Below are 18624 nucleotides of genomic sequence, written 5' to 3'. Positions count from 1 at the left end.
TATTTGGAATATAGTGTCTGTGTGGACCTGGGCTAACAACAGACACCTAGTACTTCACTGTGTGTGTTGCAAGTGGTGTCCCTCCTGCTTTATTTCACAGATGATTTATTTTCACTAACTTGGGAAAACTGTGGTAATGTCTTATGTTTACTTCATGTGAGTAAACCATAGTTTATGTGCAATTAAGAGTGGAATCTGTAAAGTGGAGGGTGTGGTCCCAATGACTAGGGTGTGATAAGCATGATTTTTCAGGTTCCCTTGTTTTACATTTTCTAGAAGAATATTTTTCTTATCAAATTAAAATACCTGTTTATAATTATTACAAATAAGTTATACGTCTCTCTATTCCCCTCTGTTTCCCTTGTTTTTATCTACTGGCCAGCTTTCAAGTGATGTGTTTGTTTTTATTTTGTATATTAACCGAGGATTGTAGGGCAGGCCAATGCAGAGCTTAATATTACTCTACCAGAAGAGGTGACAGTTAAAGGATTTGAACCTCTAATTCAGTTTGCCTACACTGCTAAACTGATTTTAAATAAAGACAATGTGGATGAAGTGTGCAAGTGTGTGGAATTTTTAAGTGTACATAATATTGAGGAATCTTGCTTTCAGTTTCTCAAATTTAAGTTTTTGGACTCCACTGCAGACCAGCAGGAATGCCCAAGAAAAAAATGCTTCTCCTCACACTGTCAGAAAACAGACCTTAAGTTTTCACTTTTGGACCAGAGGGATCTAGAAATTGATGAAGTGGAGGAGTTTCTGGAAAATAAAAATGTTCAGACTCCTCAATGTAAATGGTATTAACCATACCAAGCTTGGTCTGTGTACAAAAGTTTGTACTTGCTAACTGCTTTCTGTAAAATATTACTAAAATTTTAGTAATAGTAAGGGCCTGTTCTTTTTTCGAAAATTTTTATCTTTTTAATATGATTTTGTTTAGTTCTCAAATGTTGTTTTCTTTTTTTTAGTTGCAATTTGCACTTTTTTAAAATACAAATTATTTTTCTATTTTACCCATTGCATTTTACTCCTTTCTTATGTTTTATTTTATTTATTTTTATTGTAGTAAGAACACTAAACATGAGATCTACCCTTGTAACAAATTTCTAAGTGCACGATATGGTGGTGTTAACTACAGATACAGTCTTGTCCAGCAGATCTCTAGAACTTACTCATCTTGTGTAACTGAAACTTTACCCATTGAACAGCAATTCCCCCTTTTCCCCTGTCCCACTTCTCTGCCTCTGGCAGCCCCTATTCTAGTCTATGTTTCTGTGAATTTGACTATTTAAGATACCTTATATAAGTGGGATCTTGTAGGATTTGCTCTTCTGTCTGGCTTATTTTACTTAGCGTAAGGACCTCCAAATCTATCCATATTGTAGCAAATGACAGGATTTCCTTCATTTATGGTTGACTAGGATTTTATCATAACAGTGTTAGCAGAAAAGCCTTTGTCAGGTCCAGATGTTGCAGAAGAGAAAACGTTTGGTGAAAGTCAAGATTTACATTTGAAATCTGACTCGGGCCCCAGAGAAGATAGTAGCCTTGCATCTAGCGATCGGAGTAGTGTGGAACGAGAAGTGGCAGAACACCTAGCAAAAGGCTTCTGGAGTGACATTTGCAGCACAGACTCTCCTTGCCAAATGCAGCTGTCACCTGCTGTGGCCAAAGATGGCTCTGAACAGATCTACTCACAGAAGGGGTCTGAGTGTCCCTGGTTCGGTATCAGGATCAGCAGAGCCCAGAACCAGGTCAGAGGACTTTTACGACATTAAGTTCTGTCAACTGCCCTTTCATAAGTACTCTGAGTACTGAAGGCTGTTCAAGCAATTTGGAAATTGGAAACGATGATTATGTTTCAGAACCCCAGCAAGAACCTTGTCCATATGCTTGTGTGATTAGCTTGGGAGATGACTCTGAGACAGACACAGAAGGAGACAGTGAATCATGTTCAGCCAGAGAACAAGAATGTGAGGTGAGCAGGAGTATGTTCTTAATTCATTATTTTAACACCGATTAACTGCGATTTACTCTGGGTCAGCTCCTGTTGCACCAGTAGGGATATGAGCAGGCTCTGGGAGGGAGGAAGAAACTCATACACAGGTAATTGTAGGATCATGTGGTAAATACCAAAAGAATGAGATGAAGTTTGAAGGACTTCTGTGTTTGTGTGTTTCAAGTAGGTGTATTTGTATTAACCATGGAGTAGATTCACACATTGGCTGTTTAACTGTTATATCAAATGCCAGGTTCCAAGAGGAGAAAGAATGATGATTCTATGATCATTACATGATAGCTCCTAGAAAAATGCAGCATATACTCAGTCTTGTTCATTGTCACGTGGATCTCTAGACCTGGGACTAGTCACTGAGCATAGATTTGACAGTAACTAGTTGTAGTAATGTGGCTTCTACTTGTCTTGGACGTAGTTTTTCATGGCCATTGATTTTTGTTTTGTTTTCCCTTCGCCACTTTAGCTATTAGTTTAATGAATGCTTTAATAATTTAGCATGAATTATATGTAGCTGATGTGGCTTCTACTTGTCTTGGACGTAGTTTTTCATGGCCATTGATTTTTGTTTTGTTTTCCCTTAGCCACTTTAGCTATTAGTTTAATGAATGCTTTAATAATTTAGCATGAATTATATGTAGCTGATGTGGTATTAACCATACCAAGCTTGGTCTGTGTACAAAAGTTTGTACTTGCTAACTGCTTTCTGTAAAATATTACTAAAATTTTAGTAATAGTAAGGGCCTGTTCTTTTTTCGAAAATTTTTATCTTTTTAATATGATTTTGTTTAGTTCTCAAATGTTGTTTTCTTTTTTTTAGTTGCAATTTGCACTTTTTTAAAATACAAATTATTTTTCTATTTTACCCATTGCATTTTACTCCTTTCTTATGTTTTATTTTATTTATTTTTATTGTAGTAAGAACACTAAACATGAGATCTACCCTTGTAACAAATTTCTAAGTGCACGATATGGTGGTGTTAACTACAGATACAGTCTTGTCCAGCAGATCTCTAGAACTTACTCATCTTGTGTAACTGAAACTTTACCCATTGAACAGCAATTCCCCCTTTTCCCCTGTCCCACTTCTCTGCCTCTGGCAGCCCCTATTCTAGTCTATGTTTCTGTGAATTTGACTATTTAAGATACCTTATATAAGTGGGATCTTGTAGGATTTGCTCTTCTGTCTGGCTTATTTTACTTAGCGTAAGGACCTCCAAATCTATCCATATTGTAGCAAATGACAGGATTTCCTTCATTTATGGTTGACTAGGATTTTATCATATACACACACCACCTTTATCCACTCATTTGTCCATGGACATTTAGTTTGTTTCCATATCTTGGCTATTGTGAAAAATGCTGCAATGAACATAGGAGTTTAGATATCTCTTAAGATCCTGATTTCAGTTCTCTTAGATAAATGCCTAGGAGTGAGATTCCTGGATCCTATGTTAGTTACATTTTTAATTTTCTGAGGACTCTCTGTACTGTCTTCTATAGCACCTGCACCGTTTTCCCACCAACAGTGTACAAAGGTTCCAATTTTTCTACATTCCATTCTTTAGCATTTTCTTTGGTTTTGTAGCTGTTAGACAAAATGCTTGAAAGAAGCTTTTCTTCCCTCCCCTGGGGCTTTTGAAGGAGGTGGATTGATGATTTAATTTAACAATTAATATGTATGCATGGGTTATATCTATAGATTTTTGTTACATTTATAAACACAGAATTTAGAATTACTATGAAAAGAATGTTAAAAATAAAACATTTAAAAAAATTTAGAACATATTTTATAATTAATTTCTGTAAGCTTGAAAGGCAAGCTAAATAGGTTGCCGGACTGACCAGTGTTCCATTTGTGTTTTTAAAAAAATTTTGTCCTTTCTCTAAACTTAAGTATGTTGGAAATGACTTTAAAATATTCATAAGGTTTTTCTAACCTTTTCTATATCGGCAAGTGAAATGTGTAGCTTTTAAAATAAGTTATGTGAAGCTACCGTTTTCTTGACAGAAAAATAGGTTTTCTGAAATGCTTTATAAATTACTAGCATAATCATACCAATATTAAGTCAGTGCTACATAGACATTTTCAAAGAATAAAATTTTATTGTGGGGTTGAGCAAAAACATATTAAAAACACTTTAGAAAGAGGCTTACAGGTACTAGTGGAGTATTAACTTGCAATAGTAAAATAAATTTTATCTTTCCATTTTAAGTATGTTAGTATTTATGTTAATATTTTTGATTTGCTGAAAGTATCTGCTTCTTGATTTATTTGTCTTCTGCACTCCAGAATAGATTAGAAATATCAATTAAATGATCAGTTTTGGTTATAATAGATTATATAGAAGTTGTGAGTCAAGGCCTATTTTTTGAACATCTAAATGAAGTTCTTTGAAAGACCTAGATGTATATCTTTGTCCTCCTAGATTTAATTGTAACTATAAAATACAATAGAAGCTACTAATGTTTATTTCACATTCCAGGTAAAACTGCCATTTAATGCCCAACGAATAATTTCACTTTCTAGAAATGATTTTCAATCTTTGTTGAAAATGCATAAGCTGACTCCAGAACAACTGGATTGTATCCATGATATTCGAAGAAGAAGTAAAAACAGAATTGCTGCGCAGCGCTGTCGCAAGAGAAAACTTGATTGTATCCAGAATCTTGAATCAGAAATTGAGAAACTGGTAAGTGGACAAGCTGCTTCTTGTTACGATTTTAATTCCACCACTTTCTTCTTTGTAGAGGACATAGCTATTTGAATTCCTAGACCAGATATAATGCTCAATTATGTATTAATTTTTAAATACATCAATTATGAAAAATTATGTGGCATTTTCAGAAAGATAAGGAAATAAAAAATAGGGTTTTCATAGACTATTTTACTTATGTAAATATTCTATATTTTTAGCATGATATACTATGATATGTAACTTGAGAATTATTTCTGGGTGCTTTTTTAAAAAATAAATCATTTACAAATTAACGATGATTTTACTATCTAATTCTTCGTGGTTGAATAAAGATAAAAGAAATTATAAATCACTTAAATTTCTTCATGACATGTTTGGTGTCTGTAAAAGCTAATGTTCCAGTTGTTTAAATGAACTATAGACCTGAATAACTTGTTTTAGTTGATACCCAAAATGAACAGACTAACCAGGCTCTTTCATCTAAGGGAAGAAATTCTGATATGATATGGTGATGAGAATAGAAAATTTTAAGATCTGATGAGATCCTAAGTGAGAAGAGTGACTGCTTATTGAGTCTTATTTTCTATTCCAGCATCAAAATACAAATTAACCGAAAAATGGATTATTTTGCTCTGTTTCAAAAGGTCAACTATGATAGTACAGCCAGCTAAGGGGGAAAATATGGTTAAAGACAGTAGGCAAATAACCTAGAAGTAGTAAAAATATTCCTTAAATAAGCAGTTGGGTGTCCTTGTTAATTATTGGTGAAAGCATAAAGTTGTGATTGTAGCAAGTCTTCAAACGTGAACATTCTAGGTATGAATGGCAATTAAACAGCAACAATTTAGAAAAATAATCCAATCTTTATAAACCTTCAAGAAAAGTTGAAAATAAAAATTTATTGTTTATATGTTGTGCATATACTTTATTTATGTAAAAAGACCAAGTGTAAATATATAAAAGGATGAAGGAGATACCAGATGTTTTACTGATTGAGGCATGAGTGATATTAAAAAAGCCGATATGATATTGATGAGTAATTAAAAGTTGTTAGGACCAAAGAGGAAGAGTTACAAATTCAGTAATATAAGGGTACTTCAAAAAATTCATGGAAAAATAGAATTGAAAGATAATGTGAATCTTTCCATGAACTTTTTGAAGTTCCCTCATACTTACCCAGTTTTTTTGGAGCATGTATCAGTCATACCTTTAAGCACTAGTATTCTTTTTTATTATCCAACTTTGGATTAAACAATTACTTGTCTTCAGACAGACTATATAGCATTTTGAGCTTTAGCTATTGTTCTGTACTGTAATACAGAGATCTTTTTATATGGAAGTCTACAGAAAATTGTACTATTAGAATGCTTAGTTCTGCTTCTTATAGTGCTCTTTCCCCTCAACTAATTGTCATTTATAGCTACAAGTAGGAGTTATCCAGTCTTCTTACTCTCCTAAAAATAAAAATAAAAACAAAACAAAACAAGACTGATGAAGTTTGTTTCATCAGTAACTTTATTTTACAAGTGGATACTAAGCAAATATGTTTGAGAGTAGCTTTTACCCTTTAGTGCTTTATTTCCTGGCTCAAAGGTCTTATTTATGTTTTTTGATTGAAGTCAGACATTGGATTGCTGTATAATTGATATTTTTACTAAATTTCAGATAAATAGGATGAAGAGGGCTTGCTACTTTCTTTGGGCTTTCTGCTCCGTCTGCCTTTGCTTTAATAGAAAGAGGTGGGAGATACAATAGTTAAAAGTGTGGAATTCTGACTCAGACACTTAGTAACTTTTGGGAAGGCTATTTAATTTCTCTGTGCCTCAGGCTTCTCATCTCAACTAAAATGGGATAATATTATTTCCTACTTTATAGAGTAGGTACTCATTTTTGAGAATTAAATGAGTTAATGCATCTGAAAAACTTAGAACAGTGCCTGGAACATAATAAGCACTCAAGAAATATTATGCACTTATTGTTATTATTATTGCTATGTTATTATTGATCAGTTTTCAGTTTTCTCTTTCTTGACATCCTTCCTAATTTCTACCCCAAAATAGTAAACTCTGGGGTTGTACCTCACTCTTAACATTGCCTCTCTCGTCATAGTAAAGTTCCTTTCAGATAGTCAGTGGATTAACTACTGGTTAATTGCTAATACAAAGTAATATTTGGTTTCTCAGCAGTTTTTATGAAATCAAAAATCAGAGTGGTCAGTATCCTGTTTACCTTTTGTATCAATCTGGACTCTGGCTTTGTGAAACAGACTCTTGAATGAAGAATAGATGAATGAATTTTTTGTAAGGAGATAGATGTGTCTTACTTAGAAGATGGAGAATGGAGCCAGGCCTCGTAAATAGCACCGAACAAGGAAGCAGAAGAGTGCTAGGAACCTAGGGAAGACTCTTCTCTCTCAGTTCATCTCTGTACCTGCTTCACCCTTCATCCACAGAAGGGCTGTGTGTGCTGGTGAGTGCATATTGGGAGAGGGGCTGCTGCACAGTGCCTGAACACTTCCACTTGCCCATGGAGGCTAGATAGACTACAGTTTTAGTCAGTTCTGAATTCCCAAGCAGGAGAGCATCTAGTTGGCTAATTAATTAGGCTCAAGTGTCCTCTTCTGTGACTTGAGAGCAGGGACAAAATAGCAGAAGAGCCAATAGTCCTCCTTTCTGGGCAGGCAGAGCAGATAGCCTGACAGGGGTCTGTTGTATCCAGATAGGGGCAAGTCTGAGCTCAATTCAGTCTCTTCCAAAATCCCCTCAGAGAAGTTGTTATGTTGGAGTTTACACATCAGAGAGACTTGCTCTGTGTTGCCGGTTCCTGGAACTCTCAGTCCTTCACACTACTGTCGGTTCTTGTGATTTATACAAACTCCAGTTGCAGATGTAAGGGCCACATTACAAATTTCAGTCCTGCCACAGACATCTTGCTCAGACAAAAATAAGCAGAAAATGTGCTACTTATTAGCTAATAAGAAAGCTGGTCCTTCTCCCAGGAGTAAAATAATTTGATGTTTAATGTATTATGTTATGGAGTCTACTTGGATCCTGGTTATTGGGTGATGTTATGGGTGTTGTGTTTTGTAAAAGAGAGAAGAACCAAGAGGAGTTACAGCTACAGGTTTGTACCTAGTAGCATGGAAAGTTGAGAATACAGAAGGTTGTGAACAGATGTTCTTTTTCTTTTTTTTCTAAATTGAGATGTTACTTTTGGAAGCATAGCCAGTAGATGAGCAGTGTCTCTACTCTTTATAGTCTGGGTGGGATTTTAGTAAACCTATTTAAGGGAAATTACTTGTTTCATAGTTGAACAGCCATTTGCATATAGTTAATGCCTGATTGGATTAAACATATAAATAAGTTCACAGAATTTATTGCACTGCTGTGGGTAATATTCAGGCAGAGGGCCCCTTATTTTAGAAAACTTTGGTCTGTGGCTATTGGTTGTTTTCCTAGAGAGAAATCTTATAACTTTTCACAGTTGGTCTAAAGAGTAGTATAATAGCATAATAGACTGCAGATGAATCAGTGCATGAAAAAAGTGTTTTGATAACAATAGAATAATCATTCTAAAATATTTTCAGGTTGGTCAGTAGTATGTCATGTATAAGGGACACTTTTGTAGTCTGTGTGCTGGAAGAGTCAAGAGAGAGATGTTAGTTTGCATTCAATAAACTATATTTCTCAACAAGAAGTTCTGTCGAGTCTAATAGAAACTTTGAAGGAAGGAAAAGGTGTGTATTTAGTTGGTGGATAAATTGATGGTATTGATGATAACATTTATTTTGAAGTTTTTAGTATGTTAAGGGTTAGGCATTAATTAATTATTGCTTTTACTATCAGGATTGAATACGCATTATATACAAACCAAGAACGTGAGTTTTTAAACTAATAAATATAAGGTCTTTGAAACAAGTTGAAGAGTCATTCAATATTGATGATAACATTTATTTTGAAGTTTTTAGTATGTTAAGGGTTAGGCATTAATTAATTAATTATTGCTTTTACTGTCAGGATTGAATACGCATTATATACAAACCAAGAACGTGAGTTTTTAAACTAATAAATATAAGGTCTTTGAACCAAGTTGAAGAGTCATTCAGACAAACCAAGAACGTGAGTTTTTAAACTAATAAATATAAGGTCTTTGAAACAAGTTGAAGAGTCATTCAACTTCTGTTAATGTGTTGGTTTATGAGGCTCTTGTCTATATCTGATTGTTTACAAAGTCCAGTTTTATTCTTTTCTGGAAGATTAATTCAGAAGTTAGAAAATGCACACCTCTGATAACCATTTTGACCTTAAAAAAGGTAACACTGAAATGAAGGGAACTCTGCTTTTTAAAGAAAAAAAATTATATCACCAAAATGTATTTCTCTTAGAAACTATCAAATATTGTTGACTGATATCAACTTATAAGTGATCAGAAATCAGAATATTCCCAGAGCACTTGAGCTTAGGGTTGAGGTGTTCAGACACCATTCTGATGGGACAGGAGTGAAACAACCTCATCTGTTCTTAGTGTTCTGCATTTCGTGGTGAAGATTGTATTTTATTAAAAATGAACATGTTCTGTCCACAACCAGTCATATTTTACTGGCTGTTCCATCGAAACACACCCTAATGGCCCTTCTGGAATCTGTCCTCTGTCACTCCGTGATGCCTTTGAGCAGCACTTCTTGAAATGTGGTCTGTGTACCATTGGCAACAGAATTATCTGGGGGTGCCCCTTAAAGATGGACATTACTTAGTCCCATCACAGACCTGTGGGAGGGGCCCAGGAACATGCAATTTATGAAAGTTTCCAAGGTAGACATTGTGTACATTAAACTCACTGCACTAGAGCACAGAGGTCAGATGGAGGCTTTGGAGTCAAATGACCTGGCCACTGGGTAGCTTTTTGTGGCCTGGGGAAATTAACCTACAGTACCATCTCTCATCCATAATATGGGACGAGGAATATCTACCTCAGTGTTGATGCAAGGATCAAATGAGGTTAGGATGGAAAGCTTTACATACTGCCCAGCTCATGTTCAGGGCTAGTCTTTCTCTGAGTATCTGCCAGTCTCTACATGTTAAATGTTGTGCTAGGCATCAGGGAGTCAAAGGTGAATAAGGCATAGTCCTCACTTACAGTCTCATAGGGAGCCAGAGTTATATGTGTGTGTTTTTTGTTGAGCTTCATTTGCCCCTCCCCCCATTCTAAAAGTTTCAAACTTTCAGAAAAGTTAAATGAATGGTACAGTAAATAACTGTATACTCCATGTAGATTCAACAATCATTGATATTTTGCCCCATTTGCTTTATTTCTCTTTCTGTCTGTCCTGATCTCTTTCTTTCTGCCCCTGTGTGTCTGTCTGCCTCTCGCCAGGGCTGTGCCTCCCTACCCTGATCTGGCTGTGTCTGTATGCTGGTTGGTTGGTGGAGCTTTGTGTCTCTCTGTCTCTGTCAGTCATTCTTGTTCTCTTTCTAACCCCACTTGGTTGATCATGGTCTCTCACCCCTTATTCTGACTATCATTCCTGTCCTGCTGTCTTGCAGTCTTTCCCCTCTCTGTCTCTTTTGTTCTCCTTTTATTTTCTGTTTCATTTGAAAGCTACTGTTATGACACTTCATCCTTAAATGCGTAAACATACCTTTTCTAAAAATGTGCTTTCTTATATATGACCAATATCTTTATCACACCTGAAAAAATTTAAATATCCTCAATATTATGTCTAGTCCTAATTCAAATTACCCTGATTTTTTCCAAAATATCTTTTATAGATGCTTTCTTTTTTTTCCAAACTAGGATATAATCATCAAATAATGCATTTGGTTAAACCTTTTTAGTCTCTTAATGTAGAACAAATCCTCCCACCTCCCTGCTATTTTATGACGATAACTTTTTGAAGAGTCCATGCCAGAATTCTTATAAAATGTCCTGCTTTTAATATTTGTCTGTTTCCCCATGGCTTTATTTAACTAATTCCTCCATCACTTTATTTCACATAAACTGGAAATGTTTGAATTGTTTAGACTGAGATAAAACATTCACTGGTATTGTGTCCTTCATGTTGCACCACCCGGGGAGGCACACTGTGGTCAGGGTGTCCCACCTGCATAGGTAGAAGTTGCCCGAGATTTCTTCATTTTCAAAGTTATATTTATTTGCCCTTGTAACTGCTCAGTGATCTGTGAAGTACTACTTAGGCACTTTGTGGGTAACCTTTTCCCCCCAAATCCTACATCCTTTGGTTCTTTTGTTCGTTTGGTTTTTTTTGGTGGCTGGCCAGTACAGGGATCTGAACCCTTGACCTTGGAGTTACCAACACCACACTCTAACCAATGAGCTAACTGGCCAGCCCTCCTTTGGTTTTTAACATAGGCTGATGGCCTTTACAATGGGGATTGTGAAGCAGTGATTTTTCTAATTCTTTTATTTCACTAAAACATGTATATTAGCTGGCATTTCACTTTAAAAAGGATTTTCTTTTCCTTCTCTTTTCCCTTCATCCTACTACTCTGTAGTATCACTGTGGACTCATGGATTAATTTTTTTCTAATTCAATTTGTTAGACTCAATAATAGTCACTAGCTATTTTGATCTTGACATTTTTTTCACACTTGGCCTGGGAGAAGTCCCTTCAGGCCAGCTGCTGTCCTTCTGATAGGACCCCTTTAGAGCACTGTACCATCCAGCACCGGTCACAGGCTCACCTTTTACCTCCCTTGTTCCAAGGTTTGGAATCACTTATTTCTCTAAAACCCTTGGCTTCTTTTAGCAGTTTTAGACTTTGGAAAGCATACACCACTGCTGGAGTGTTACTCCTGGACTCTTTCAGTGGACAGAACTAGGCAATATATGTGTCTGTGTGTGTGTACATCTACCAGGCTTCAGTAAATGTAAGTAAAAAGTGTATTAGAGATCATGAGTTCATGTAGATATTTCCAGTCCAAATTTAGCAGTGTAGAGCTTTTTCCTTGCTTATTTTATGTATTATTTTATCTCTTATCATTTACAGGGAAAATCTTGGCTACAATTATATTAATATATTTACTGTTTGCCTTATCCTAAGATATATATATGTATACAAAATAGTCACAAAATTACAATCAATATTACTGCAATAAGCAGATTGAGTAAAATTTAAGGTTTATTTGTGGTTTTTGTTTTAAAATATATCCCAGAGTATGGAAGTTTTAAAGTTATTTGAAGTAATTCTTTGTGTTATCCATTTGATATTATATGGTTCAAAAGTTAAAACTATGTTTTTAAAGAAGTATACTTTAAAGTCTTGATTCCATCCTCTCCCTATACTCTGTTCATAGCTACTTCCTATAGGTAACCATTTTTATTAGGTTTTGGATTTTTTCCCCTGTGTTTCTTTCCTAGAAACAGATTAATATTTTATGTGTATTCTTGTAATCTTTTCTGTTACATAGAAGTATTTTATATATACTGTATTGTATTTTACTATTTTCACTTAAGAAGTGATTTCTAGGAAATATTTTTCTTAGTTCAGAGAGGTTGCGATTTTTTTTAAAGCTACATAGTAGTCAAATGTGGTTGTAGTACAGCTTATTCATACACTCACTTGGTAGACATTTGGGATGCTGTAATAAACAACTTTGTATACTGTTTTTTCATGTTTAAGGAGATGTATCTTTAGGATGGATTCCTAGATGTGGGATTGTTGAATCAAAGGTGAATACATATGTAATTTTGTTAGATATTAATGAATTCCCCTCCATAGCAATTGTGCCATTTTGCCTTCCCACCAGCAACGTATGTGTGTCTGTCTGCCCACAGCCTCAAGAAAGAGTTGTTGTCAGCTTTGGTTTTTTCCAATCAGATAGTGAGAATTGGTATCTCATGGTAGCTTTTATTTTTATCTTTCTTATAAGTAAAATTGAGCATTTTTGTTCATATTTTTAAGGGCCATTTATAGATTTCTTTGGACTATCTGTTCACAGGTTTTATGTAGTAAGGAACTATAAGTGACTCTTTTTTAGCAGTGAGTACTCTTTACCCTAAAATAAATTGCCACTGTCATCCGGCTTTTTTTGGTGCCAAATTCTTCTATTCCTTAGCCTTGTTGGGTGAGTAATCTTTAGGATTTTTTTAAAAAAAACTTTGTATATTTCAATGAATATTGCACATTAACTGTTCAAAATGTGGATTAAGATGTAAAGTTGTTTTGTTGGCATAAATTGCAGAATGGCACCAGGATGCCAATTTTGTTCATTTTCTTACAGATCTGTGATTAAAGGCACAATACTTCAAACTTATGGTTTATACAGTTGCTTTTATAAGAAAATGGCAGAATGGCACCAGGATGCCAATTTTGTTCATTTTCTTACAGATCTGTGATTAAAGGCACAGTACTTCAAACTTATGGTTTATACAGTTGCTTTTATAAGAAAATGAAAATACGAGGATGCTTCAAAAAGTTCGTGGAAAAATAGAATTAAAAGGTAATCTGGATCTTTCCATGAACTTTTTGAAGTACCATTGTGTATTGTAAAAATAGGTAGCAGATCACTGGTAGTATGTTTGGGAAGTGCCTTTAGTAATGATGTCATGAAGGGATTGAATTACTTTTATTTACTTAACTCTCAGTTATTAAGCTGACTACTATCATAGTAAATTGGTATTTTAAAATTAGAGTGAAGTGGAAACATCAGCTGACTGCCTCATGAAGGGATTGAATTACTTTTATTTACTTAACTCTCAGTTATTAAGCTGACTACTATCACAGTAAATTGGTATTTTAAAATTAGAGTGAAGTGGAAACATCAGCTGACTGCCTGGAAACGTAGCTGTGTAGGAGTTAGCTTAAAGCGCAGAGGAACAGATAGGAGCATTTAGTTTATAGAAATAATTATGATAGAGTTCCAGGGTTGTACCTGTTGCTTTAGGTGTTGTAAAGAAGCAAGCCATCTTTTATGGGATATACTTAAAAAACGATGTCATCCTGTATTTAATGGGGTGAGAGGAGTGAGAATATTTAAAGATGGTATTGATGTTTGTATACTTGTAAAAATGCAGAAGTTATAAAATACTTACAATCTTCATTGGATCTGTAGATTAAGTAGTGGTTCTAATTCCTGGGAGGAAGCTCAAATATCTATTACTTTGCTTAACCATATTTGATTTAAAAGACCAACCAGCAGTTGAAATTTTGTCTATTGCTATTTAGAGCAGAATCATCCCAACTTTGATAGAGGAATCCATGGCTGAATATTGCTGTGACTAAAGAAAGATTATTTCTCACTTTGTTCTGGAAGTTTTGTTTCCATCCTCATTTGGATTGGCTTCTGAGAAGCCATAAAAGAAAGGGTACTGATTGCATTAAACATGTTCCTTCTCTGGACACGTGGTAGTGCAGGTACTGTTCTCGCCTTCTTGGTACCTGCAGACTCATTTTATTGGAAGACAGCAACTGACAGACTTTGCACAAGAGAAAATATACTGGCTGAATATTGATCTTGGTTACATACACGTTCTCTCTCTCATTCTTGACATATCTTTTTTTAAAAAAAGCTGTTGTATAAAAATCTGAACAAATTGGAGGAGAATACTTTGCAGCATAAAAATTTAATACTTTGTGTTCATTGCATATTTTCTCAAAATATTAGATGGCCTTAAAATATTTAAAAACTACCAGTATTTGGACTCACACATAATTTCGTAGTAATACCTTTATATAAAACTGTAACAGTACTTTTGTATAAAGCAAAGTTCTTTTTACCCTTTTAGCTATTTTTGTGCCAGAAAAGAATCTAAAGGATGACAATTATAGTTAGCACTATGAAATAACCCATCTAAATATTAACTGGCATCCTCAACTCTCCAGAACCTGCTACCGAGCAGAAAGCAAGCAGAACAGACTTCTGATTTGCCATCAGAATTGTCAGAAATTTCACAAGAGAAATCTTTGACCTTCTGTCAACATTTATTTACTCTTATGTTATAAACAGCTTAATTATTTGGTTTCCTAACTTTAGAAGCAATAAAATGGTGGAACAGGAAGGATGAGTTAGGACAATGATAGAAAAAAACTTGCTGTCACTAGCAATAAGTGATGTGGACAGAGAGGCAGGAACCAGGAAAACTTCTGAAAAGATTTTATGGTTAAAATTATAATAATAACAAAAATAACAACAAACACAAAGTCATCCCCCAAATTCTTCACAGTTCAGTAACTCACCTACTACTTTTCTGTTTCTGGGCATGTTAAACTCTTAGCCCCACCCTTAAAATGGGTTTAATATTACTTAAATCAACAGAATCATTATGTGGATTATATTGCTGAGATTGCATATTTGAAAACATTTAGCACAATATCTGGCATAATGTAACTGCTCACCAAATGTTAGTCATTAGTTTAATCTTATAATGATTTGAATCTCAGTAGTGAAGCTATGTTCATTGTACTTATATTTTCTGTTGTTGTATTCCATCCAAAATGTCAAGCTTACCTGCTTATCTGCAGTCTGCATATTCAGAAAGCTCTGAAAATTGTGTGAATTTATCACAAACTTTTTTGGCCCCAAACAGACCCAAATTGACATCAGACTATAGAGAGTCTTTATCCTACTTTGTGCATTATTTGCTGTTTCAGTGTTTTACTTAGAAATGTAAAGATGTTTGGTAATGGGGTGCTGCCTCAGACCTGCTAGAGGAATTATGTGTGCACCCATGTTATCTTTATAAAATCTGAAAAATTCTGAATTCCAAGATACTTGTGGCCCTGAGAGTTTTGGATGAGAGATTATGGATCTTCGGTATTTAATATATATTTGAATTGAATTGAAAGGAAAAATTTCATGTGATGTTATTTAATGAGAAGACATTGTAGATATTGAATGTTTGATCATCTTAGAAATGTTGATTGAGCTAATTAACACAAGTCATTGTGTTCTCTTTCACAGCAAAATGAAAAGGAAAACTTGTTGAAGGAAAGAGATCACATTTTGTCAACTCTGGGTGAGACAAAGCAGAACCTAACTGGACTTTGCCAGCAAGTCTGTAAAGAAGCAGCTCTAAGTCAAGAACAAATACAGATACTTGCCAAGTACTCAGCCGCAGATTGCCCACTTTCCTTTTTAATTGCTGAAAAAGGAAAAACTACTCCTGATGGTGAGCTTGCATTATCATCAATTTTTAATTCATCTGACGGGCCTCCCAGTGCAAGAGGAAACAGTGAGTGCAGCTATGTGCGGGGGCAGGAATCACAGCAGACCCCCACAGCCGCCTCTGAGCAAGGTGGACTTGTGGAACAGTGTCGTCAGAGTGGCGGGATCTCAGATTTCTGTCAGCAGATGACCGATAAGTGTACTACTGATGAGTAAACGTGCATTCACTTCTTCAAGCCACCTAATTCTCTTCTGAAGTTTTGGCAGTCTTGAAAGCCTAATACAGCCATCTGTTGCTTAACAATATTGTTTTTTCCCTGTTAGTTTGCTCTTAAAGGAATTTCTCTTAAGTCAACCCTAATTTTTCCTTGAGTCCACAAGAGACACAGAAGTGATTTGCCTCCTGGATACTGAAAAATCACATGCGAAAATGTAGTAAGACTTTAAAACTCAGGTTTTAAAGACTAATAACTATTGGTAATAACTCTTTCCAGTATTCAAAGTAAATATGAGAGTAAAAACTGCAGCGTACCGAACAGTAGTTTAACAGCTTGAAATATCTGCAGATAGTTCCTACTAAATAAGTGGCCTGCAGGAGTTTAATAATCTGACCTTGTTGTAATATACTGGTTTAAAAGAAAATTTCTCCCCAAGCAATGCTAATAGTTTTATTCTACGCAGAAGTAGGGTGTCAGCTACTTGGAATATTTGTGTAGAGCTGCAGTGTGAAAAATAAATCATCTTTCCTGAATCTTAGAGCTTTGCTCTTTTGCTCCTTCTAAAATGATTGGACTTCATTTTGACTCCTAAGCTAAACTAGGAAGATTTAGTAAACGGACAGGTGGTTGGCCTAAGGTGAGGTCTTCTGACCTTCCTCAATATTGACTGTAGAAATTGTGGCTACATAAACAGTAAATAAGTGTCATTTTCCATTTTTGTATTTTTCTTCTTCAGTCTCTATGACATCTGGGCCCATCATGAACTTTCTGTTTCTTGACGTTCTTGTCCCTTTGGAAGAAGAAATAGGACACAAGATAAAGTGGCCTGAGTGAATGCTCTGTCAGGATTATCTTAGGCTTCCTAGAATGAGTGAGAGCTCACCAACATACAAGGCTGTTCACTTTCCACCATGGGTCACCAATGCCAGACAACCAGATACTGGGGGGAAGAAAATTGCCTATGTTTACCAGGAGTGTAGTTCATTTATCATCCTACTTTTGAAGTCCTACGGTTTACTTGTAAAAAGCATTATTGTAGATAAAAATGTATCTGCAGCAACTCTGCAGGTTTGTGAAAGAGGGTGAAACTAGATCTTGTTCTGTTGTGAGTTTGCATTTGGAAACCAGGTTTAATCCTTGCTCTCTTCCCCAAATCTGGTGTGGTATAAAGGCACACAAGTCATTTTGACTTAGGCATTTTAAAAATCAGTCTTTGTGTTTATTTGATCCTGTTATAAAATGTTTTTATAATATCATGACCTATTCCATAACATTTTGCAGTGGTCCTTAGGCATTCTGGAATTACAGACTTGTTTGAGAGTCTCATGAAAGCTATGGACCTTCTCAGCAATTAAAAAAACTTACATATATTCACATTCACAGAAACATTTGCAGAAGCCAGTTTTAAAGGGTACATAGGAGTAGTTTATAGTGTTTGAAATAGAAAGTTCTTCATTTCACTACAGTCAGACACCGAGAGACTCTTATAGACTGCATCTGGAGTCTGATGAAGGGCCTGTGTAGCTCGTGTGGGAGACAGCCACCTCTTATGTATGAACAAGTCTGAGACCTTTGCCATGAGAGTATGTGGGGACCAGTCTTAATGTTTCATAGTAATTTGTCAAACGTTACCGTTTTTGATCAGGGCGTGGGGGGAGGATATTGCCAGTTTATTTTTCAGTGGTATGTGAGTTATTTCTGTTATTGACTTAGTTTTAAGAGAAAACTAGCTGGGCTTGTTTATTTTCTAGAGGATTTCATAAGTACTCAAAAATTTGTCAGGGAGAATGGTAATTCTATGATAATGCATCCCATGCTACAAATGAATTTGTGCGTGTGTAGGTGTATCTGTATATATCATCCCATGTAGCTATTTCTTGGAGACATGTAATTTTAAATTTGAACTTTACAATATAAAATAATACAAAAACTTTTCTGGTTTACAAAATGTAAAATCTTATACAAGCCAATGGAATCCTTGATTTCCTACCTCAGTGTACACTCAACTGTTTGTTATATCAGTTTGTGTATGTGCAAATGTCAGTGATCTTTTGCTTTAATTGCCACTGTGTAAATGTTTGCTTTGAAAGGTTGCTTACTATTTTATAATAAAACCTAGGTGTCTCCAGAGTTCAAATATAATTTTTAAGGCACTTGGTTTAAATTTCTCTCTACCTATAAAAAAAATTAGCATTAAGGATTATTTTAATGTCATCTGAATATTGCCAAGTGTGATATTTCTTAAAATTTAGCATTACTTTTAATAGCCAGCATGTAATACAAGTAACTACACTACCTCATAACTACATGATTTTCAAGTTGTAATACAGATGGACAGGTAAAGTTTTTATCTTTGTCTTTTGGCCATAAGGTAGGGAAATTTTCTATATATTGCATAGCATCACACATTTATGTCTATTTTAACATTAACTTCTAAAGAAGTTTTTTCTAAGAAAATTTGTTTCAAGGCAAAAATTTTTTTGAGGCTGCCGAAGACAAATGACAGGATTATGTGTATACAGTGTATGCCTTTTCCTTCATGCAGAATTTTGAAAATGTTGTTTTCAGTT

At 35.0% G+C, this 18624-nt stretch overlaps 1 protein-coding gene and 1 non-coding gene across 2 annotated transcripts; one reads left to right on the top strand and one right to left on the bottom strand.

Annotated features, from left to right (window-relative positions):
• Nucleotides 1–425: 425 nt before the first annotated feature.
• LOC103607204 (transcription regulator protein BACH1-like) lies at nucleotides 426–16552 on the top strand (the record flags this gene model as incomplete). Its single annotated transcript, XM_008591737.1, is given in 5 exon segments — nucleotides 426–790; nucleotides 1438–1737; nucleotides 1740–1978; nucleotides 4501–4707; nucleotides 15633–16552. Coding segments are annotated over 5 exon segments (1531 nt in total), but the record flags the coding sequence as incomplete, so codon positions are not given.
• TRNAT-GGU lies at nucleotides 10984–11057 on the bottom strand. Its single transcript has one exon. It is a non-coding gene; the product is annotated as a tRNA-Thr (tRNA).
• Nucleotides 16553–18624: the final 2072 nt, after the last annotated feature.

This window comes from Galeopterus variegatus, unplaced genomic scaffold (genome assembly GCF_000696425.1).
Source record: "Galeopterus variegatus unplaced genomic scaffold, G_variegatus-3.0.2 Scaffold7238, whole genome shotgun sequence".
NCBI lineage: Eukaryota > Metazoa > Chordata > Mammalia > Dermoptera > Cynocephalidae > Galeopterus > Galeopterus variegatus.
The sequence above is the reverse complement of the archived record's forward strand: the minus strand, read 5'-3'. Positions and strand labels throughout refer to the sequence as shown.